A 24,927-nucleotide genomic window follows, 5' to 3' on the forward strand; every position below is an offset into this window, starting at 1 on the left:
GTTGTTGTAGGATGTAATGACCCTAAAGGCACATCTGATGATATTCAAGGTGCCATAGGTGACGATGATGGAGAAATCACAAGCTGTGATGACCCTAAAGGTGCATTTGATGATGGTCAAGGTACCATAGGTGAAGGAAAACCACTTAACTATGAGCCATGATCAATGATAACATCTTCCAATGATATAGCGACATGAAGAGTTTGTAAATCAATAGAATCCTTTACAATGGATGGGATCACAACACGAGGCATGGTTTTTCGTGCTATATGTCTCCTCTCATGTTGTGGTACCACCCTACGAGCCCTAGGACTATCCTGCGCAGAGCCTCTCCCTCTACCCTAGAACTCATAGATGTCAAAGTAATTTGGCTTCTTGCCAAGGATGAACTCATAGTATAGTTTTCTCAAAAAATATAGAGGCATCTCATAATTATTACATGGTACTAGGTCAAATATCATATACCACCTATCCCAAAAACATGATCTCATCCTAGTATGAGTGCACCAATAAATAGGAAAAGTTTTGGTTGCATGTAATAGGGAGTTGATAGATATAGGATCAGTGAAAAGAGAACATATAGTACCTTTCTTTATGTCCTTATCTTTCACTTTCTAATATGATAACCCATCAACATAAAATGCACAACACTATCCCTCCATGAATCCCATTTCATAACCTCCATAAGCAAGCCACATTCACATTTTGGGCCATTTGTTCAAGGGTATTCACTAGGGTTGAGTGGTGAGGAAGTGTAGATGACTGCAACCTATTGACCATTTGGGTAATGTGAGCACTATTTTGTGTAAGGCAGTTTATGAGGTCCTCTTGTGTAGTATTTAAATGATGTAATGGTATGCATGAAGGGTTTATAGGCGGCAGTGGTTGTTGAACGGGAACATTGAGCGGAGGATTTTATGGTCGTGTCACTACGAGTAGAGGGTTTTGTGTTTGTGTCACAATGGGTGGAGTGTTTTTTGGTTGTGTCACTACGAGTGGAGGTTTTTATTGTGCAAGAGGTTGTCTTTTGCCTCTCCCTTGTTTTCTTGGATTCATTGATGCATCTGATATTTTTAAAAAATTAAAATAATTACAAATAATGCAAGCAAATTACATATCTTAAAAATTACAAAACCACATTACAAACTATGATGGAAAAATACATAAACGACAAGGAGAATGAAGACATACCTCATTTGTGGGGCACCATGGATAAAAATGCAAAAAAAAATCCTCTTTTCCTTACAAACCTGATCAGGTTTTGCCTTCTTCATCTCCAATCCACACTGTTGTTTTCATTTGAGGATATAAAAATTCCCTCAAACGTGAGCAACATAAATAATTTATATTTCTTAAAACCTGATTGGGTTTTAAGAAGCCCGGTTGGGTTTCAAGAGATAAATTTTAAAAACCTGATCCGGTTTTTAATAAGATAAATTTAAAAACCCAATCAAGTATTATAGAACCCAATCTAGTTCTTTTAAATTATAATGGTCAAGCTTGGATAGCAAGCCTAGCCTGCATTTGATGTTTAAATAACTCGATCAGGTTATTGAAAACTCGAACAGGTTATTGAGATTTTTTGCTTTTTTTTTGGGTGTCCACTTTTTTGTACACCAACTTGGTGCACTCGCTTGTAGACTGTAGAGCACTCAATACAACCACTAAGAAGAGTTGATTTACATTTCCTTTGATAGATCACATGCATGATAAATTAGCTAGTAAAACATATTTCTCTTTTTTGGGTGGGTTTAGTGGCTACAATCAAATTAAGATAGCACCTAAAGATTAGGATAAAACCACTTTCACCTATCCTTGGGGTATTTTTTAGTCCTATCATTTGGCTTATGTAATGCACTTGCTACTTTCCAAAGAGTTGTAATCAATATATTCTCTTATATCTCTACTGACTATATGGAAATCTATATGGATGACTTCACTGCTTACGTATCTACTTTTCAAGAAACCCAGGATAATTTAGAAAAGGTCTTTAAGAGGTGTCAAGAATATAATTTTTTGTTGAATAGTGAAAAGTGTTTCATAGTGATGGAGGAGGGAGTCATTTTGGGGCACTTTCTTTCTTCACTTGATATTTAAGTGGACCCAGCAAAGATAGAAGTAAAGCAAAAGGATATTAGAAGTTTCTTAGGACATGTTGGTTACTATAAAAGATTTATAAAGGACTTCAATTAGATTATAGCACCATTATATAATCTCCTCAAGAAAGAAGCAATCTTCCCTAGACCTCGGATTGTGACAAGTCCTTTCATTAGTTGAAAGAAATCTTAACTAAAGCATCTATATTGAGAGGGCCTAATTGAAGTCTTTCATTTCACATTCACACAGATGCTTCATATTATGCAATAGGTGTTGTGCTTGGATAAAAAGATGGTGTAGCAGAACATGTTATTTATTATATCAACAAAAACTTGCAAAGAGATGAACTAAACTATATTGTCACTGAGAAAGAATTACTTGTTATTTATGTGCTTAACAAGTTTAGGCATTATATAACAAGGTATAAGATCTTTATGCATACTAATCGTGTAACAATTAAATACATGATGAACAAGTGTGCTATCTCAGGGAGGTTAGCTAGGGAGTTACTATTTATGTAGGAGTTTGATATAAAGATAATACACAAGCCAAGAAGGGAAAATGTAGTTACAGATTTTCTCTCTTGGTTGCAAGTTCCAGATGATCTTGCAGTAATTGATGATAGATTTCCACATGAGCATCTCTTCTCCATATCAACTCAAAATCCATGGTATGCTCAATATGGAAAACTATCTTTCTACAGGAAGTACTCCAACACATTTATCCCCAAAAGATAGATGATTTCTAGCAGAGAAAAGCTTCAACCTTTCTTGGATAGATGGATGTATGTTTTATATAGGTCTAGATCAGGTGATGTGTAGATGTGTACATGAAGATGAGACATAAGAAATTCTTTATGCATGTCATGATGAGCCATGTGGTAGTCATTTTGTGGAAAAAAGAATAACATTCAATATTAACCACAAGTTATTATTGGCCTACAGTCCACAAATATGTTGCAAGGTGTAAAAAGAAATGTGACAGATGCTAGCGGATGGGAAGACCTACCAAATTAGATGAGATGCCCCTGCAACCGTAGGTAATTGTTACACCCTTTGATAAATAGGATATTAATTTTGTAGGATATATTGAGCCTTCATCAAATGGAAAATCGTATATATCCTGATTTGTAGTGATTATGTCATTAAATGGGTAGAGGCTAAACCTATGAAGCATGCTAGGGATAATAATGTTATCAAATTCTTATATGAAACTATCTTTACTAGATTTGGTGTCCCTAGAGAGTTAGTAACTGATCAAGGTTCTCAATTTACATCCAATCTAATCACTACTTTGATGGATGAGTATACCATTAGGCATGGTAAATATTCTCCTTACCATTCACATGCCAATGGTCGAGCAGAAATAACTATTAGGGATATTGAATCCATCCTGAGAAAAACTATAGCCATCCACAAGAAAGATTGGGTAGTTTGCCTTCCTAAAGTAATTTGGGCATACAGGATAACATGGAAAACTACTACTACCTTCACTCTCTTTGAGTTAGTTTATGGAAAAATACCTACGATGTTAGTTGAATTTGAGCACAATACTCATGAAACAACCTTAGAATTGAACATTGATCTCACTCAAGCTCAACATGAAAGGATCCTACATCTTAATGGGCTAGATGAATATAGGAAGTTCTCTCTACACAATACTGAGATAATTAAATAGAAGATAAATAAATGGCATGATAAATTCATAAAAGAGAAGTAGTTTGTTGCAGGTTACTAGACACTTCTCTATGATTCCTACTATCAATATATGTCATGGAAGTTTCAAGCAAGATAGTTGGGCCCATATGAAATAGTCTCAGTCTTTACACATGGTGTTGTGCAATTGTCTACCATAGATCATGTTCAGTTCAAACTATTGGTCAATGGTCATTGACTCAAGCTCTATCATAAACCACAACATAGAGAATAATTCTTGTAGTAGTTTCAATTTCAAGAACATCTTAGAACTCCTACAACAGAAAGAACTACGTCACGTGCCCGGATTCTTTCATCTCTTTGATATAATTTGAAGATGTCATAATAAACCTTTCACTTTATGTAAAAGTAATTCTCCGTAATAATTTTCCAACTCACCATCCATGTTATTCATCATTCAGCTCACCATATCAATTCAGTACATGGCTACTATGCAACACACATCATTTGATTATTACAACAAGGTAAGTGGTAATATTCCATCGTACATATGTTTTAAATCATTTTATTTCCTAGTTAAGTTTTTTATCATATGACCTATTCTTGCATATCTTGGCATGGTGGGGCCTCATGCCTAATTTTAGCTGGGGGGATGATACTTTTTATTTTTGCATATCTTATTTTTTATTTATCCATCTGTACGTACATGTCTATGTCATAATTCCATGTCACAATTATGTGTTAAAACTCATACGTCAATATGACTGCAAGCTTGTGTACTTGCGTTCATGAAAATAAAACATTAATGAAGGTCATTTCAAACACACATACTACTGATTATGACAAGAAGTGCTCTAAAAACTTGTTACAACCAGTGTTTTCTTTTCAAAATCAAAACTTTAATTTTCTGTTAGGTGCTTGTTTCTAGACTAAACTTGCAAACTTGTCTCATTTATGTATTTTATCTTATGTGGTTGTAGTTGCAAGGTTGGCCTCTATTAAAGGTTCATTTTCTTTACCCCTTTGGAGAGGCATGTTTCTGCTGGTTGTGTCTCTCTCCTGCACTTGGGTGGATTTTCTTTCTAGGGTAAATCTAGTTCCTCCAATGGCTTCAATCTTGCAATATTTAGTATTGTTGTTTTCTTCTTTGCATTTTCTTTAGTTGGCTTTGTTGTTTCTTTGTTGACTAGGAGTATTGCTTAGGTGTTGAGGTGGATAGGAGATCTCTCTTTTTCTTAGGTTAATTAAATTTTTTGGTTGTGGCCAATCCTGTGCTAATTTTCAAGGGCTCGCTTTGGCCTTCGATTGTTTTGGTTAAGGAGGCTCTCATATTTTGGCATTTCTCAGACCCTTGGTAGAATTTGGTGCTTCTCTTTGATGATGATCTAGTGGACTCTCATGAACATTCTTACGTCTCTTCATTTTGAGGCTTCTATAGAGGTGAAGCCTCCCCTTTGGCCTATGAGGCGCCTTTATGCTTCTTGCTCATGGGTTGGGTGATTTTTGTTGTTGTCTCTTTTGCTCTAATTCTTATTGAAGTGATTCTATCATTTATGGAGATTGTAATTTTCTCTGAGGGTGAGGTTGGTTGTGGCAGAATGTTGCTCTCGCTTGTGGATGGTTGCTAGGTGTAGGGTTGGTTTTGAAGTCATCCTTCTATCTTATTGAGGTTGGATCTCACTCTATTGAGGTGGAGGGGAGTTTTGTTGGGTGAAAGGCTTTGCTCTTCTGGAAAATCAGTGTTACTCATAGTTCATTGGTTTGGGGGTTCGTGTTAAAACACCCTATGAGAGCTGAATTTTTTCTTATATTAATTCTTTATGATGCAAGTCTTTGGTTGGGGAGTCATTCATCTCTCTACTATGGTTTTGGGAGCCATTTTGAGACCCAAAGTAATCTTGGGAACCCTATCAAAGCCCAAGTCAATTTGGGGTGTCCCTTTTAACCCCATGTTTCAATTGTACCTTTAATGCCTAATCTTCTAAGGTGGCTTCTAATGATGGTTTTGGAAGCCATGATAAAACCCAATGGTAAGGTATGGGGAGCCTTTAAAACCCAATGGATCTTGTTCAAGAGACTCGAACTTTGATGTAAAGTTTTGGCCTTACTTGTCGAGATCTTGTGGGCAACCAGTGCTTTGAATGTTTGATATTTTTTATTTGTTTGTCTATTGGCTTTGGGTTGCTAGTTTGCAAATGTTCTATTTTATGTAGCTTCTAATCATATTGGGTTTCTAGATCCCCCTCAAAATCAAATTGTAAGGACTTTCACAGTCCTTTAAAAACCTTGTTTTCCTTAGTCAAAAACCATAATCCTACATTGATAGATCTCTTGTCACATATTTACATTTGCAAATACGTAAAAAAGTGTTATCTAGTAGCCATTAATTCGTAGTATTATAATAAAATTATTTGTTGAAATTCTTTCATTATAATTTTTTTAAATATATTGTACAATATTAATATAACTCACATCAATAAAATAGTATAATAACTATTGTTTAAAATATATGTTATATTAAAAATATACATTTTTTATTAAAAAAATAAATCTAATTTAATCAAAACATTATTAAATTATAGTTATAATAATAAGATTGATTGCAGTTCTATTCACAAGAGCTTGTGGTAATGCTTTAATGAAATAATTTAAAAGCTCTCTCTAATAATGCTTATAATTAAATAATTTAAATATTAATTTAATTTGAATAATGTGAAACAGTTCTCTTTACAATAGTTCATTCAATTTGTCACCTCTTATAAAATCTAGACAATTATATTAAAAAATCATTTTATTTATATTACTAAAAATTTATAAATTAAATATATTTAAAATAAATATCTATGTATTTCAAATACTAGTATAGGCTATCAGCTATCAAAATACTAATAAATATATCAAGAGCAAGAGCAGTTTTACATTAGAGGCCCAAAAAAAAAAATTAAATGATTAAAACTAATCATTTTACATTTTCTCAAATCAAATTATAGTAGTCCCATTCTAATTATTAAATATAGTAAATATACTACATTATTCTAATATGAAAATGAAGACATGCTTGATATACTACACCATTCCAATATGAAAATGAAAACAAAGGCCAAAGTCAAGATTCATCATTATTATGGGATGTGATTAAGTATTATTATTATTTATTAAGAATAAAATCAATTCTTCCTCTTAAAGAAGACTACCATTGTGTTGTAGGCTTAATGGTATGGTATGCAATGAATTAGATGGATTGAAATAACATGCTATGGTATTCAAAATGTTCGATGTCAACAGACTTCAAACACATCAATGCATTTTTCAGTTGGTTTTCTTTACACAATATACTTTCCCCTATTCCTATGTACACTTCCCATCTACAAAAGCTAATGCTAGAACTTACCCATTAAAGCACATCAATGCTGTTACCAGCAACATCTTTTGGTAAGCATATTTACTCTTAAAATACTTTCCCCACTCTCCTGTCGAGAATATGCTTCTTTAAGAGCTACAGATAATACTTACCACATCAAAGCTCAATATTTAATTCTCCAACAAGTGCCTGGTCCGGTATAATTCTATCGTATAACATCTTTTGGTAAGCATATTTACTCTTAAAATACTTTCCCCACTCTCCTGTCGAGAATATGCTTCTTTAAGAGCTACAGATAATACTTACTACATCAAAGCTCAATATTTAATTCTCCAACAAGTGCCTGGTCCGGTATAATTCTATCGTATAGAAAGTCAACAGAGAACTGTTTTGGCCATCTTTTTTATTTGTAATCGGAGTTGGAACTCATCGTGTTTTGTTCATTCGGTTTATCACTCACCGCTCCAATCTTATAAAAAATGTCACGTCAAATCAAGTTCACATGTTGCTAAGAATATCCTTTTCAAATAAGTCATATTTATATTTTTATTATTACAGTATGTTTTTTAATAGTTATTTACAAATCAAGAATAGTCTGGATAGCATACGATGGGAAGTTAGCCAAACACCGTTCACAAAATACACCACCAAATGGAAAGTGAGAAACCGTGGAGATAAAAAGACAAATAATCCTGAATTGATCTATGGAAGGTTAAAAAAATTCTTCAAAATTCTTGTCAATTATGATATTTTACCAGATCACGAATGGAACATCAGATAGCTGATAAAAAAAAAGATATTAACCCAAAAAAAAATGATAGCAATATCACAACTTGACTTGCTGTGGAAACATATCTATCCTGATAGCAATATCACAATTTTGACTTGCTGTAGAAAAATATCTCCTACTAATCAATTGATGAGCTTAAGGGGCATAAGGCACAACACTTGATGAAGGTTTTGCAAATGGAGTTGCAAGCAGAGTGGTTTCACCATGGAGGAAACTCCGTAGTTAAGCGCACTCAAGCTGGAGTAATACTGGGATGGGTGATCTCCCAGGGAGTCCTGGTGCTTCACTTTAATGAGCATCATTAGATCCAATGCGTGTTGAGTGTTCCATTCATTCTCGTGAGAGATAGGTTCTGTGAACCACTACTCATGAAATATGGGTCAATTAGTTTGACTCCAGAAACTATACAGTTGAATCCTGATAGCAATATCAGAACAAGACAAATAACCTCAATAAAGATTGTGATCAACTTTGAGCAACTTTTAGAACTTGATCAAGCGATTTGATATTTACAAAGGATTCAGGCTGATATATCTAGATTTACCTCAATATAAATACTCATTGGCAATCTTAGGATGAGATCACATTCTGAGAAAAAAAGAAACAATTGTCCCTTCAGTATTTTCCTTTTGACCTGATGATGCTCAGGGATAAATTGTTTATAAACTTTTCCGTATTCAAAACTTGATTAACAAATTAATGTTTGGGAGCTGCCATCATAGATCACCACTCCCTGTGTGCTACAGCAGCTGCTGCACCTAGAGTGAGTGCACTCCTACTGGCCTGGAAAATCCTCCAACTATATACGAGTAGGCAGATTTATCACGAATAAAACCTTTCCCATATCATGATGATAAAAGCTTAATCCTTTACCTCCGCATACTTGTCTAGAGACTCTGCCCTGCCCTCTTGGTGGTTGGACCAAAACTTATCGTATGGCACAACCATAAGCACACAATAACAAATAACTCATAAATTATGCTTAATAATGATTATCATGATTGCCCTTGGTCTACACAGGTCAATTTCCAGGGAAAATTATTTTGAGAGAATTAAATTTATATCTAATTTGGTTCATGCATTTAATGTTGTTAAAAGCAAGTTGAGCGCCTTCAAATTCTATTATAGCCGAGAGGCATTCTATTATGCAATCCCTCTTTAATAATGATTAGTTAGTTTCATTCCCTGTCAAGACATTTGCCTTGTTAATACATTTAATTGCCTTAAAAGTAGTTCGAAGTTGCCAATATATATTCGACCTGTCAGTTCTGTTAATCGGACGCAATATTTATCCATCAATATGAATAAATACACTTCATTCGGACTTACTGATCTCTATTGGATTTGGACAGAATCATTATGTGAATCGGTAATGTTAATATAGTGGCACAACATCCGTTGTGCACTTTTAAATTATCAGAATAAATACTTTGTTCTGTGGATTTTTTTTGCTTTCTTAGAACAGTTCCATTCACAGATGTACAGTCAGTACATAAGGCACTTCATCAAAAAAAAATGTTTCCATCTATTTTTAACGTTGCTTGAAGGCTACAAGGAATATCATGTTCTCAACACAAGTTTGTCATGGAGAAAATTACATAAAATGTATACAAGATAGAACTACACAAGATACAACCTTCCAGTCACAGAAATGGCTTCTTGTACACAAGCCACAGCTGGATCATTGCATCTTCAGAAAATGTTCCACAGAAAGTATTAGAAAACCACTAGCTGTGTCCTAATCTATTAATACATACAGCAAGAATGATGTTTTACTGCACTTCCTCTTAACATGGTGTATGATTATTTTAACAAAAGGAAAAATTATTAAGTAGCTGACTATAGCACAAAAACTACTGCACTCATCTGAATTTTTCTCCTACATGGAATCCTCCAATGATATAGTTAAAAGGGAATACTTTACTCGCAAAGATATTTTACCACCATCCACACATAGCTTAGCTCCAGTGACTACCCAATGGCCAGGCATGTCTTGTGGACCTTTTGTCAATTCTGTTGTATCAACAAATTTCAACAACTTTGGGACTTGCACTGGAACAGGTGGACCACCAGGATATATGGCAGAATTAATGTTAACTGGTGTAGGCTTTGGCGGCTGTTGCGCTGAGGTGAAATGTGTACTAATGAGTGTGGATATAATCCCTGATTTCTGGTTTATATTAGGAGAATTATCCCATTCAGACCTCCGAATGCTTGCTCCAACTACCCTCGAAAATCGAAGCCTCAAAAATAAGACCTTTTTCATTTTCTCAACCCGCACTTCAAGCTGTGCCCCAGTCACAATTGACGCTGGATCACCTATCAATGTCCCACTGCACTCAACAGGTGCAGTACAGATGTGAGAGAAACTTTTCCATTGCACTGGTTCATAGTATTTACGACTAGCTTCTTCAGTTTCACCATCATCGTCATCAAACAATTGCAAAATTTTTGGTAAAGTGGAGAGATGCTGAAGATGAATTGCCAATCGATTGCATTTCTTCCCTTCCAAGAACAAACGAACACCAGTCACAGGTCTCCTACCAACATTGACCTGCCCATTTGCTTATCAGAAACAGTCTTAAAAGCCTTACCATAGAAAACAAATAACACCATCTGTAGAATTTGAAAAGACTTTACGTACTGGACTTGTATTGACATATAATTTGGGACCCATTAAGCTGAACTGAAGGGATGCATTTCCATGTTCCTTCCGTTGCGGTCCAAGAGGAAGCTCGCTAAAGACAGGAGCCCATTGTCTGGGAAGCTGGAATTCCAGAAACTGATAGAGTTCTTCAATAGGTGGCTTATCTGTAAGAACATAGACAATGTGAACTGGTTAACAACTTAACACCTTCAAGAACAGAAACCAAAAGAAAAATCACAACAATGAAGCCCTTCTAAAGTTAAATTGATAGACTACCTATGTTTTGAACTTTCAAAAGAATGCTTCCCTCATATCTCTTTTTTATCAGGTCGGATAATTAAACCAAAAGTTCCTAAAAAACCAGTTAATTGTAAAACACTAGTTGGAATTTCTAAATAAATAGACACTCAAACTTTATATATAAACACACCCTTCAACAGAAATAATGAAGCGGACAACTTAAGCTAAATCCTAAAAGACCTTAGTTTCTTCTTGTTTTAGTTTTTGCAACAAGTGGATAAATATCTTGAATAATTCTAGCCACCTGTTGGCATCAGGAGCATGAGTTGTGTCAGGTGCATGAAAAATCACCTCTTCTAGCTTAAAGCCAAAGACTGAGGGGTATCTATTCTGCGAAAATCCCCTGGAACACAATACCAGGCCCATCCCTTCAAAATGTTTAGCCTTTGCATTCAGCAAGACTTGATTCTTTGCGGGATCTTCATTTGGGTGGGATTGTGCCATTCACCAAGTTTGGGTGTCTTGTAATAATGGTAAATATGAATGGCAAATGTTGATTGAAAGCATTCAGCAAGACTTGATTCTTTGTGGGATCTTCATTTGGGTGGGATTGTGCCATTCACCAAGTTTGGGTGTCTTGTAATAATGGCAAATGTTGATTGAAATCCCTTAATCTCATAATTCAATGAGCGTCTCTGCTCATAAGTAAAATCCAAAATATAGCATCCCTCTAAAACAACCAATGTTGATACCAAAGCAGCACAATGGAATTGAATAATATTGGCAATTGCATAATCATTTTTAATTTGGTTCACCACACCACATTATAACCATCTTCATAAGAATACAAAACACACATAATTCCATTAAATATCTTACCGATCATTCTCCAAAATAGGAAATGAACCAAAAATTTGCTATATATAATCCCTCTCCTAGACTCCTAGTATGTGTACAAAAATATGATATCTATATAAACAAAGATGGATCAATAAATACTAAAAACCCTAACAAAGAAACTGTCTAGCGCATAAATTAAAGTTTCCTCATTCAATCTGTACATTGTTCTATTGATTTCTTAACATGTTAGAAGTAATTTGTAATGTCCCATTTTTTTTTGGAGGAATTAATTGTAAAGTTATCAATTAAAAAAATATATATTACAAGGTAACTTTATAAATTAAATAAAAAAAGCTTCTAGAGGTTGCTGGAAGAAGCGGAGAAAAATTTTTTAAAAGGAGGCCGACCTATCAAAGAAAAAAGAATAAATAGGCATTGAGGGCTCATTGCCTATCATCGAGATTTATTATTGATTTTTGCTTATGTGCATTGTGGAGCCTAGGGTTTCTGCAAATAGTCACAATTGGCCATTGAGAACGAAAACTCTCAATTGGTACGCAATTTTGAGGGTGTGAGAGATCACCTGAATTATTGCAGCTGGGGGAAGGATATTTCAGTCCTTTCATTTGTGCTTAATTGCTGATTTGGAGTTTCCAGTGGAGTTGCACTTTCACCATATCATCTACAGCATTCAGTCTCCACCATTTGATCAATCCAGGTTCTTTATTTCAATCTGTAGTTGGAACAAGTTCTCAATTGTATACAGCCAGTTAGGGTTTCTTTGTAATGTGCTATGTCATAATGTTTTGGTGCTGAAATTTGCCATATCATTTGTAAAAACCTTTGATTTTCATTGAATGAATACATTGGCACCGCTATTTCTTTATTTTCAGCAATATATTTTAGTAGTGTATTAAATTTAGGGTTTGTTTAGTGGCCTACTGGTACGGGTCATTACAATGGTATCAAAGCGGTTTCCTGCCAGCCTGACAGGGTTACCCAGCCACCATTTAATTTTGTTTACAAAGGAACCAGCATAACTAAGAATATGGCTGAGAGACATTCTCGAAGTCCATCCAGAAGTGTGCGAAATGATGAGACTTTACAGCAACAGGAGAGGCTTCTACAGTCAATAGAGGCAAGTACACAAGCAATGATGGTTATGATGCAACATTTGATTGGGGAAAATAGGAGAAATAATCATGATCAGGATGATAGAAGCATAGCAGGATCACAACATAGGACACGGTCTGGAATAGCTGATAGACCCACACGTCCTACATTTCACGCACACCTGATGCTATGGTAACAGATATTGTAGATGAACTTCGACAAGTGAGGAATGAGTGGGATTCATTACCAGAATATGTACAAGATGGATGGACATTTGACAGGTACCTGAACTATAGAGCTGCCAGGCAGAAGCAAGTAGATAAACACAGTGAGTTGCAACAGGCCACCGACAAGTTGGTATTACCCACATTTGATGGCAGTGGAAAAATGATTGCTCGTGCTTGGATTCATAAGGTGGATACTTTCCTATCTCTGAAGACTATGACAGAAATTGAAGCACTCAAGTATGCCACTTTACACTTAGATGGGACAGCACATGATTGGTGGACACATGGCATGATCACATTGCAACACAATCAGGTAACCACTTATCAAGAGTTTGTGGATAGATTGATAGAAAGGTTTGATAAAAAAAATCCTGAAGTTTATTTCCAGGAGTTAGCCCAGTTGAGACAGTCAAGAGGCTTAGAACAATTTATCAATAACTTCCAGAAGCTTGCAGTGATGGTGCCTGACATTTCAGAAAGGAGGCTAGTCATTTTATTTATAGAGGGATTAATTGAACCACTCAAGGGGTGGGTAAAGGCCTTTGATCCTCCTACATTACAGGAAGCCATGAAGAAAGCCCGCAGTATGGAACTTGCAGCTCCAACAAATCGGTTTAGTTCAAAGAGTTCTTCACCATTTAGAGATAACAAAGGGGAATTCAGCAAGGGTAAAGAGAAGGTTAATGACTCAAAAGACAAGCTAGCTGCACCTTGGGATAAGGAAACACTTAATGACCTACGTAGGAAGAAGCTATGCTTCTTTTGCAAAGGTCCCTTTGAGTTTGGTCGTGATTGTCCTATGAAGCCTAAGGGGAAGGCTAACCGGGTGATGTGGGCTTATTATGAAGGTTCAGATTCAGACATCTTAGAGCACCATGATGAGGATCCTGATGAGGTAGAGGGTGAACAAGAGGTAGATAGTGCTGAGAAAAAAGAGGCTCCAAAGATACATTTACAGGAGGCACGTCTGTCTAGTATTCAAAGAGAGGGATCTTTCAGATTTCGAGGAATCTTGGCAAGACAAAAGATTATTACTCTGTTGGATACAGGTGCCACGCATAATTTCATTGATGCATGATTTGTGGAGAGGCGTGGACCCATTACTGAGGAGTTCGAGGGACTAAGAGTTAAGGTAGCTGATGGATATACTCTTCGTTGTGATAGGATGGTGCGAGATCTACCTTTGCGCCTGAACAACTATGAGTTTAAGACGGACTATCATGTGGTCAACATGGGTGACATGGACATAGTACTTGGGATGCAATGGCTACATTCTTTAAAGGAGGTTACCCTGAGATTGGATAATATGGAGATACGATTCGTGGTGGATGGCAGGACTCATGTGCTGAAGGCTATCCGTAATGGTAATGTTAGGACTATCTCACTTAAGCAGTTGGAGAGATTAGCCAGGCATAATAATATAGAGTGGGCAGCAATATGTGCCTTGATGCCTACCCAAGGGGAACAACATAAGATTGAATATCATCCAGATATTCAAAAATTGAGAATCAAGTATGGGAAGGTATTCAGTGAGATTCCACCAGGCAAACCACCAGACAGAGGTATTGAGCACATTATCGAGTTGGAGGAAGGTGCTAAGCCTATCATGATCAGACCATACCGACACCCAAAACAACTCAAAGATGAGATCGAGAGGACCATCAATGAGTTGCTAGCAATGGGACACATCAGACCAAGTAAGTCACCTTTTGCATCTTCTGTTGTTTTGGTAAAAAAGGATGGAACTCTACGAATGTGTATTGATTATAGGGTGTTGAATAAGAGAACTATAAAGAACAAGTATCCCATCCCATGCATTGATGAGCTGATAGACGAATTGCATGGGGCTTGTTATTTCACAAAAATTGATTTGAGATCAGGCTATCACCAAATCAGGGTTCGAGACCAGGATATTGAAAAAACTGCTTTCAAATGTCATTATGGGCATTTTGAGTTTGCAGTCATGCCTTTTGGTTTGACTAATGCACCTGCCACTTTTCAGTCCACTATGAACAAGATCTTTCACCATCAGTTGAGGAAATTTGTGCTAGTGTTCTTTGATGATATTTTGATCTATAGCAAGACATAGCAGGAACATTTAGAGCACTTGGAGATAGTATTAAGCATTTTACAGAGCGAGTCCTTGTATGCCAAGGAGTGCGAATGGATCTTGAAAAGATCCGTGCTATTGTTGATTGGCCACCACCAAAGAACCTTACACAGTTAAGAGGGTTTCTTGGTCTATGTGGATTCTATCGCAGGTTTGTTAGTGGCTACTCACGACATGCAGCGCCTATGACAGATTTGCTGAAAAAAGGGGCATTTGTGTGGACTCAGGAGGCACAGGAGTGTTTTATGCGGTTCAAGGAAATAATGACTACATGCCCAATATTAGCATTGCCTGATTTCACGAAGCCATTTGAGCTTCAATGTGATGTTTCTGGAGAGGGAGTTGGTGTTGTACTCATGCAGGACAAGCATCCTATAGCTTATGAGAGTACGAAACTCAGAGGGGTTGAGAGATCATTCAGCATATATGATAAGGAGATGCTGGCCATCATGCATGCCTTGGCCAAATTCAGACAATATCTTGTGGGCAGCAAATCTTGTATTAAAATTGATCATAATAGTTTGAGGCACTTTTTGGGACAGCGGGACCTGAATGATCGTCAGCAGAAGTGGGTGAGTAAGTTACAGGCATATGATTTTGATATCACATATGTTAAGGGGACACAAAATATTGTTGCAGATGTTTTATCCCATAGGCCACACCTCACTTCTATGATTCGGATATCAAAAGATTGGCGACACTTGATTGTAGTAGAATATGCCAAAGACACGTGGGCCTCTGCTATAGTGGAGGGAACAACAATTGACATCAGATACACTCTCATAGATAATTTGATCATTCACAAGAACAGGATCTACTTAGTCCCAGGATCGAAAGTGAAGCAGTTGATTTTTAGAGCATTCCATAATTCACCTACAGCAAGCCATCCTCGATATTTCAAGACTTACAGGTTAGTACGGGAACGATTCACTTGGAAGGGACTTAAGGCTGATGTTTTGCAATATGTGCGTGAGTGTCATGTTTGCCAACAAAACAAACAAGAGCACACTTATCCAGCAAGGCTCCTTCAGCCACTTCCTATTCCTGACAGGAAGTGGGAGTGCATCTCTATGGATTTTATTACGGGCTTGCCTAGGGCTCAGGGGCGTGATTGTATCTATGTGCTGGTGGATAGGCTAACAAAATATGCTCACTTCTTCCCTATCGCTACTACATACTCAGCAACTCAGGTGGCAGAGGTATTCTTCAGGGAGATTTTTAGATTACACGGTTTGCCTCGGAGCATTGTGAGTGACAAGGACAGCCGCTTCATGAGTCACTTTTGGTAGGAGATATTTCAGTTGTGTGGCACTGAGCTTACACCTAGTACCAGTTATCACCCACAGACTGATGGTCAAACAGAGATTGTAAACAAATGGGTGGAAGGGTATTTGAGGAATTATGTGGCAGATCAACAGCGAGCTTGGGTCAGATGGATATATCTCTATGAGTATTGTTACAATACTACATATCATATGACTATACAAATGACACCCTTCATGGCACTTTACGGTTATGAGGCACCTAGTTTCTTCGATTTGTTGTTGGGAGACAGTCGAGTACCCCGTGCAGGTGAACTATTACAGGAAAGTAAGGATATAGTTGCTACTCTCAAAGACAACATTGCTAGAGCTCAGAACCAGCAAAAACAGTATGCAGACAAGAAGAGGATTGAGCGTAGTTTTGAGGTAAATGATATGGTTTACCTCATGTTGCAACCATATAAGCAGTCCACTCTCAAGAAGAGTGGTACAGAGAAACTCAAGCCACGCTATTATGGACCATTCAAGATCATCAAACGAGTTGGTGAGGTGGCTTATGAGTTGGAGCTTCCCACAGATAGTCGAGTGCACAATGCGTTTCATGTATCACGCCTCAAAAAGGCGTTGGGTCAGAATGTGATGCCTTCTGCAGTATTACCTCCCTTGGATGATGAGGGGAAATTGATCTTACTGCTAGAATTCATTCTAGATAGTAAAGAGAAGCAGCTTCGCAGGAGAGTAATCAGAGAATATCTAGTTAAGTGGAAAGATTTACCTATTGAAAATGCTACTTGGGAGGGAGAAGTGATTTTGCAGCATCTAGCATTAAGATTGCTTGAGGCCAAGCAATTTTAGGAGGGACGGACCTGTAATGTCCCATTTTTTTTTGGAGGAATTAATTGTAAAGTTATCAATTAAAAAAATATATATTACAAGGTAACTTTATAAATTAAATAAAAAAAGCTTCTAGAGATTGCTAGAAGCGGAGAAAAATTTTTAAAAAGGAGGCCGACCTATCAAAGAAAAAAGAATAAATAGGCATTGAGGGATCATTGCCTATCATCGAGATTTATTATTGATTTTTGCTTATGTGCGTTATGGAGCCTAGGGTTTCTGCAAATAGTCACAATTGGCCATTGAGAACGAAAACTCTCAATTGGTACACAATTTTGAAGGTGTGAGAGATCACCTGAATTATTGCAGCTGGGGGAAGGATATTTCAGTCCTTTCATTTGTGCTTAATTGCTGATTTGGAGTTTCCAGTGGAGTTGCACTTTCACCATATCATCTACAGCATTCAGTCTCCACCATTTGATCAATCCAGGTTCTTTATTTCAATCTGTAGTTGGAACAAGTTCTCAATTGTATACAGCCAGTTAGGGTTTCTTTGTAATGTGCTATGTCATAATGTTTTGGTGCTGAAATTTGCTATATCATTTGTAAAAACATTTGATTTTCATTGAATGAATACATTGGCACTGCTATTTCTTTATTTTCAGCAATATATTTTAGTAGTGTATTAAATTTAGGGTTTGTTTAGTGGCCTACTGGTATGGGTCATTACATAATTTGACTTGCCCCAATGTAAATAAGCACTGGAACATCACAACTCATAATAGTATCCACAACAGTCCACAATGATGTATCTCATGTATCACATTCTGCTTCCTATTGAACTACATATTCAATGTATTAAACATGCTCCGTTGTAACTTGCAAATACTTCCACAAGAAAGTAGGTCCTGAAATGGTTCCCTTTCAAAGTACATTCCATCAGTTGTCCACAAGAGGCAATGAAATAGAAACATGATCAATAACTCATCAAATATGCATTTACCTCTTTTAGTGACTCTATGAATGCCCTAGTACTTCCCATGGAGCCAATCTTAGGAAATAGCATGTCAATGTACAGTTTTCTCTGAAAAAGTTTAAAAGCAGAACAAATCTGCGAGAGAGTCAATACGAACTACCCAAAAAAAAAAAAATCGCAGTGTGCATGTAAGAGGTTGGAATTGATTTCCTTGCTTTGTTTAGCAAGATGCTTGCAAATGCCACCTTCAAACATGCAACTGGGAAAGGAAGTTAGTGACCACACCAAAATAAAATCTGCTCTACAGTGTAATAATAGACACAACAGCAGGTAATGCACACCAATTGATTTTGAGTGCACTGATGAAAACATTCAAAAATTAAAGCATAGTTGATCGACCCTTATCCCTAATGTTTTCGATGTACTGTGTTTGCCTGCCTATGAAACTATAGTTCTGTAAGACCACCAATAGAAGCAAAAGTTCCAAAAAAATGAAGTCTCATCTCCATTTCTCTCAAACTACTAAACCAATATTTTATTCATGTCACACAAGGATAAGAAGGAAAAAGAAATCAAAATTATAATGTTCAGCACTAATTATTTCAAGGTGAGAGTATAGTAACACTTACAACGGAGGTATAAATTTACAGCATGGCTTAAAAATCCAGTTCCGGGAACTCCATTTAGGAGGGATGTTATTGGAACAAATGACATAGATATCACATCAGGAGCAGATGGTACTGTTGTCAGCCACTGATGGTGGGTGTCAGAATGCTCAAGACCTCCTCTCCTCTTATATATCTTTATGATATCCTGCAGATATAAACCTGATTTATCTTAAGAATTATTAGGAAAAATAAGTACATTGTTGGTGACATGGTTTTGAAAAGATAACATTAATTATAGAACACTAAATTTATGTGCATTAGACTTAATGAGAATGGTAAGCATTTTTAGGAAAAGTACATTGTTGGCGACATGGTTTTGACAAGATAACATCAATTACTGCACACCAACATTAGGCTGATTGAGAAAGGAGAAACATTACCTCTTTGACTGAATGAGATGTAGAGCCATTTGACTCCACAAACCTGAGATGGTTTGTATGCATTAAAGGATCTGCAACCTGACATATGGAAATTGGCAGTTCAGTATACGATTCATACAAACCCAAACATATCCATACAACTATTGACAAATAAAATCCACAATACTCACAGAAATACACTAATGTTTTCATCAGAAATACTATCAATTAAGGGTCCCACAACATTAAAAAAATAGAAGCATGGGCTATTTACAACATTTCAGATGGTAAATGATCAACGTGGAAATTCTAAGTTGCACAGGCAAAAAATTGAATGGAGAGTTTCTAGAAAAAGGCTAGAATTAAGAACACTACCCAAATGTTGTTAAAGAAAATTTAAAACAGTCACATAACCAACTTCCCTGCCAGCACAGAATAGGGGAAAGAACTCCATTAAAGCAGGAATTTTCACTATTAGGATTATTTTTCATCAAAGAACCAATCTCATAGATATTGATTTGTTAAACAGAAGAGTGTTAACAGATCTCAAAAGGCCTGTCTAAGGTATTTCACAACAAAATTGTAGCCCTATAGTATTAGAACAAATTAAATTGCTGGCATTTTTATGCAGGCGCTGTTTATCCCGTCTCTTATGAGCAATGGTATCTTAGAAGTTATAGCTCAGATATTTGACAGCATAATTCTAGTCTTATATATTATTAAAATGAATTTAGGTAGTTACATTTTTGTAGCAGGGTTTATATCCTTCATCCGTCATGATATTCAACAAAGGTGGTGGATCCCCTCACTATATTCAACAAAGGCTCACAACCATTTCATGTTTTCACTAAGGTTGAATGTGAATAACATGTTTGTTTTGCATTGCTCTGTACCAAAATGATAAAAGGTAATAGGCCCTCACATTCAATCTCCTTGATTGCCCCTAGCCATAGATCCTTCAGCCATCACCACAAGTTGTTGATCATTAAAGAGATGATGAATCAAGACATTGACCTAAAAGGAAGATGGCGGACATGTGGCAATGCAAGATGATATAATGTCCCCTGCTAGGTTTAGGCCTGTTTTAACGCCAGATTTAATATTTATGTCCTAACCTAAATGGATAATGATATAATGACTAAGTGTAAGACAATCAAAGTAAAGAGAATTATTCAGTCATCTTATTAGATTAAGTTATTTGTATATATTATTAACATCCATACCGACCTTATTACTACTTTAACTCAATGAAGGAAGGACTAGGCATGTAACCAAGGTGTCTAGAGACCAATTACAATAGGCTCCCTCAAAGTTTACAGGTCCAAGCCTGTATCCTATCTTGGGACTTGCACTCAAGGCTTTTGGGAAACTAACCCCTACCTTGTCTTGGGACTGATACTATTGATTGGATTTAGACAAGGCCCTCCTTGGAAACATTATAGCCTCTTTCTCCTCGGCAAAAATAGTAATAAGACTGAATCTGTAATGTTGAACACAATTTATTATGCAACCAAATCGATTCAACTAGGACGCTATTAATTCTCAATGTTGAACACACTTTATAATGCAACCGCTATTAATTCTCAATGTTGAACACACTTGTTATGCAACCAAGTCGATTCAACTAAGAACTCAATTAATAATTCATAATACATTTGGTAGTTAAAATATTTGAGCCCAGATTCCTTATGTCTCTCCTAAACTCAACTCTACAGAGATTGTGGTTTTAATTGTTGTAGGGAACTTGATACAAGTACATTCTCTAGATTTACTCCACCTCTCCCTACACAACACCAACCTATCATTTCCCAGGGCTATAGCAAGAGATTAAGGAATAGGCTATGCATCTATCAATATCTTTTGTATTACCAAAATATTATATGTGTGTGTGTGCGCGCACGCGCACGCACGTGTGCCTGTGTGTGTATATTTTGATCTTATTATCATTGACACATAGATACATGAGTAGGATATACAGATTACACCATATGTGAGTACCTATCTCCAAAAGAATTCAAATATATATAACAATTATCATTATATGCCTTACCATTGTGTGTTGTGTGCGTGCAGGTGCGGGAGCGGCCGCATGCAGATGTGTGTGTGAGAGAGAGAGACCATATGATGGTTTTTCATCCTTAATATCACATTGCATAAAATTCTATAAATTAGTACCTAATTCAGATGTGTTACCATCTTATTGCTGTCATATAATGCTTACAGCATAGTAAATGAGTTTATATCTTCAATGAGAGTATTCTTCATATTTATAATATTATCTTAGTCTTTCTTATGATCTAGACCTCCTAATCCCTGGAAAAGGGATTTTAATCTCCATTTTATATCCTGCAATATTGACAGTTATATTAATTGAGTATCTAGGGACATGACTCTTCATAAACAGCTCATATCTCCTAATGATAACAATTGGTTTATTTATAATGCTTTCTTATCTCTCGATCCCTGCCACCCATAATTACCTTCATAATTACTTTTTTAATTTGTATCAATTACACAGATCAGTTTAGGATGTAACTATTGTTCAGCAATGGTTGCAAATAATTATAATTGACAACCCTTGGTCAATATTGCATCATTCTTTTGTATGCTGATTGGTGGCAGCAAGAAACTCGAAGTCTACAACATATTATATTTAATGCTAGGTGTTGACATTGATATAATCATTGTCTTAATTTTCAGGGTAATCGACCACCTCTACTTCTGTATTCTTTGCTACTGCATATGCAAATTACAGACACATACTTTAGTGCTACATGTACAAACTATAATTGTTTGTATTACTCGCTCAATGATTCCTTATTAAAGTCACTGCCACTAAGTGATTTTATGGACTGCTGAGTGTGTGTGTGTGTCTATATATATATATATATATATATATATATATATATATATATATTTGTATTTAACACTGCAATACGAATGGATTATATGATACAATCAGGCACTCAAATATATTTCATAAAACCATCTCTTCAATCAGGCACTCAAATATGTTTCATAAAACCATCTCTTCTGCATGACTAGGATACTTCTTACATGTCTATAAATTATGTCATAGTTGTTTGGATACTCTTTCTTATTTCCTAATCTTAATGAATACTTGATGATCAAGTCTCTCACTTTAGAGACGTGGTCTAGTTACATTATTATATTCTACTGTAATTTGTTGTTATTTATTTATTTAATTTTAACTCTTATTACAGATCATTAAATCCTATCTCGGACAGGGAACATCACAGAAGACTTCATGGTCAAAGGCTTTATGCAAGTTTTCTAACAGATCCACTCTAGTGGCAACAAATAGAATATTGGTGCAAACCATCGATTCTATCAACTTTTTAGTTGGCAAGTAGCAAAGATACAAGGGAGATGGCTGCTTTCAATGTACATTTGAACTAATATGTCACACCATTGTTTCCCATAAGGAGAATGCATGGATAATCCATATGGGTCCATATCATATGGAGTCTTGGACTAGTGAAGAACCACCATGTGGCCATAGATGGCAAGTGTTGTGGGATCATCTAGGGGCCTCGTTTTAATATATGTGTTCAAAAGCTTTTATTTGGGGGCACAAGGTTTATATGGGCTGCATGGATTGTAATATGGGCCACAATGTCAAAGAGCGAAAGCTGCATGGCTAACTCAAATGAAATGAAAGATGAAGAGATAGTGGAGTGTCGCAAGGTAATTTCAAGAAACAAAGGTAGTGGACCCCCTCAATATATTCAACAAAAAGCCTGCAACCATTTCATGCGTTCGCTAAGGTTGAGTTTGAAGATAACGTTTGTTTTTTATTTGCTATCCTTGAATTACCCTGAAAGGAAGGTGATGCAGATGTGGCAATGCAAGATGACTTTTTTGATTGAACGCCTATATCAAGATTTCTAAGGGTTTCACTCCAGTGGCAACAAATAGTGAATTGCTATACGATCTTGAGTGGCATACTTAGAATGTTCATTGTGTATACTATGTAAACTCATTTTGTATAGATTGCATGGTGCTCAACTACATTTTTCAAGACAACTTAGCAATATTTATAGGTGACATGTTTATTTCCTATTACATCATAGCTAAATGGCTAAATGAACCCATGTGTAACTTTACTTTTAGTATTCACTCCTCAAGCATTGTTTGTTGATTTGTCATATGCCATGTTAGATTATGGTGACTGATCAGGAAAGTACTGTACATACTTCATAATTCGAAAAAAAAATTTGGGCCGTGGCCGACGTTGTAGCCGACATATTATGGTTGACATATGGCCGACATGTTGTAACCCTAAAACGGATAAAATACTTGTATAAAAGGATTTAGGGTTAGGTATTTTCATTATGTTGTGATGCGAAATTGGTTCTTGCAGTGGTATTGAGCTGTAAGGGATTACGAACTGTAATCAGGTTGTAATCACTGGTTTGTAATAAGATCGGACTTGCTATTTGGTGGATGTAGCCTAGGGATTGGGTGAACCACGTTAAATCTTGGTGCCTTGTGTTCTTTTCTGTGTGATCTATTATTTTCTGTTATTGGTTATATTTGCGTGTAGTTTTTATTTCTGTCCGTGGTTTATCCTAACATGCCATGCCTCCATCTTTCCTTTCTTAATGTCATTGATAATGATTTCTGAATCTCCATCCAAATGTATATGTTGACATCCAATTTTTACTCCTAATCCTAAAGATTCCTTTGCAGCAAAACATTCTACAATATTATTTGTACCATCCGACAATCGTTTGGCTGTAAATGCAATTATGTTGCCTTTATGATCTCTTGCCAGACATCCACACCTTGATACACCTGGGTTACCCCTTGCCGCCCTGTCAAAGCTAATTTTAACCCATCCCTCCTCTGGAGGTATCCCTAATGCCTTCTCCCTTTTCGAGATTGGATTAACCCCAATACACCCATGAACGGGCAAAATTTTGAAATATTTAAATGGGATCTTACAACGTAATATAAATATGATATGAGATACATAAAATTTAACATATTTATAATATGTTTTTTAATAAAATGAACATAAAATTTTGCACATATCTATGCAATAATATTTTTAAATTTACGATGAATGGTGCAATGCTTAAATGGCAAGGCCTATTAAGATAATATCTTATACTTTTTATAATAGTCAACTACTTGTCTGTAGTCCGTCTTTCAGTCTAGATAGGAATGTTTCCTATCCTGCCTCTTTTGTCTTCAGTCCAAATAGGAATGTTTCCTATCCTGTCTCTAGTTTTGTTTCTAATTCCGTCTTCAGTCTACATTGTTTCTTTTAGAAACAACATCCTTGTAATCCTTCTTAAGGAACACATTTGTTCCTCTGTTAATCAATCAATCATCCGAAAATCCGTTAATCTGCCAACTCTTCTTGAATCTTGTAACATGGTATCAGAGCCAGTGCTTCAAAATTTTTCAAAAAATTTATAATTTCTTTTGAAATTATTTGTTACATTTTTTCGAAATTATTTTTGAGATTTCACCAAGAACCTAGCTAGGGTTTCTGCAAATCGTGGTCTAATTCTGGTCGAATATGAAAATCATATTTTTTTTTGGCATCCAATTTTGGAAAAACACAAGTTTTGTAATGAAAAATCGCAGCCTCCTGGTCTGCAAAATCCGTGCCTGTATCCTTGGGAAAGCTTGCAATTTTTTTCTACAAATCGCGTCCAAATCACACGCGTTTGAAGCAACTCACGTCCATATATTTTCAAGCTCATTTAACAGCAA

At 36.1% G+C, this 24,927-nt stretch overlaps 1 protein-coding gene across 1 annotated transcript in view; it reads right to left on the minus strand.

The window, feature by feature from the left end:
* Positions 1-9,408: 9,408 nt before the first annotated feature.
* LOC149568930 (MAC/Perforin domain-containing protein) overlaps positions 9,409-24,927 on the minus strand; it is a 49,124-nt gene continuing 33,605 nt past the window's right edge. The window contains exons 4-7 of the mRNA XM_089821767.1: positions 19,201-19,278; positions 18,782-18,965; positions 10,548-10,714; positions 9,409-10,457 (exon numbers count right to left, since the gene is read on the minus strand). Of these exons, the coding sequence (XP_089677893.1) occupies positions 9,783-10,457; positions 10,548-10,714; positions 18,782-18,965; positions 19,201-19,278 (1,104 nt within the window). The 3' untranslated portion in view covers positions 9,409-9,782. The remainder of the gene's footprint in view (positions 10,458-10,547; positions 10,715-18,781; positions 18,966-19,200; positions 19,279-24,927) is intronic.

This window comes from Cupressus sempervirens, chromosome 3 (assembly GCF_028749045.1).
Source record: "Cupressus sempervirens isolate cs-2001-9-10 chromosome 3, ASM2874904v1, whole genome shotgun sequence".
Lineage (NCBI taxonomy): Eukaryota > Viridiplantae > Streptophyta > Pinopsida > Cupressales > Cupressaceae > Cupressus > Cupressus sempervirens.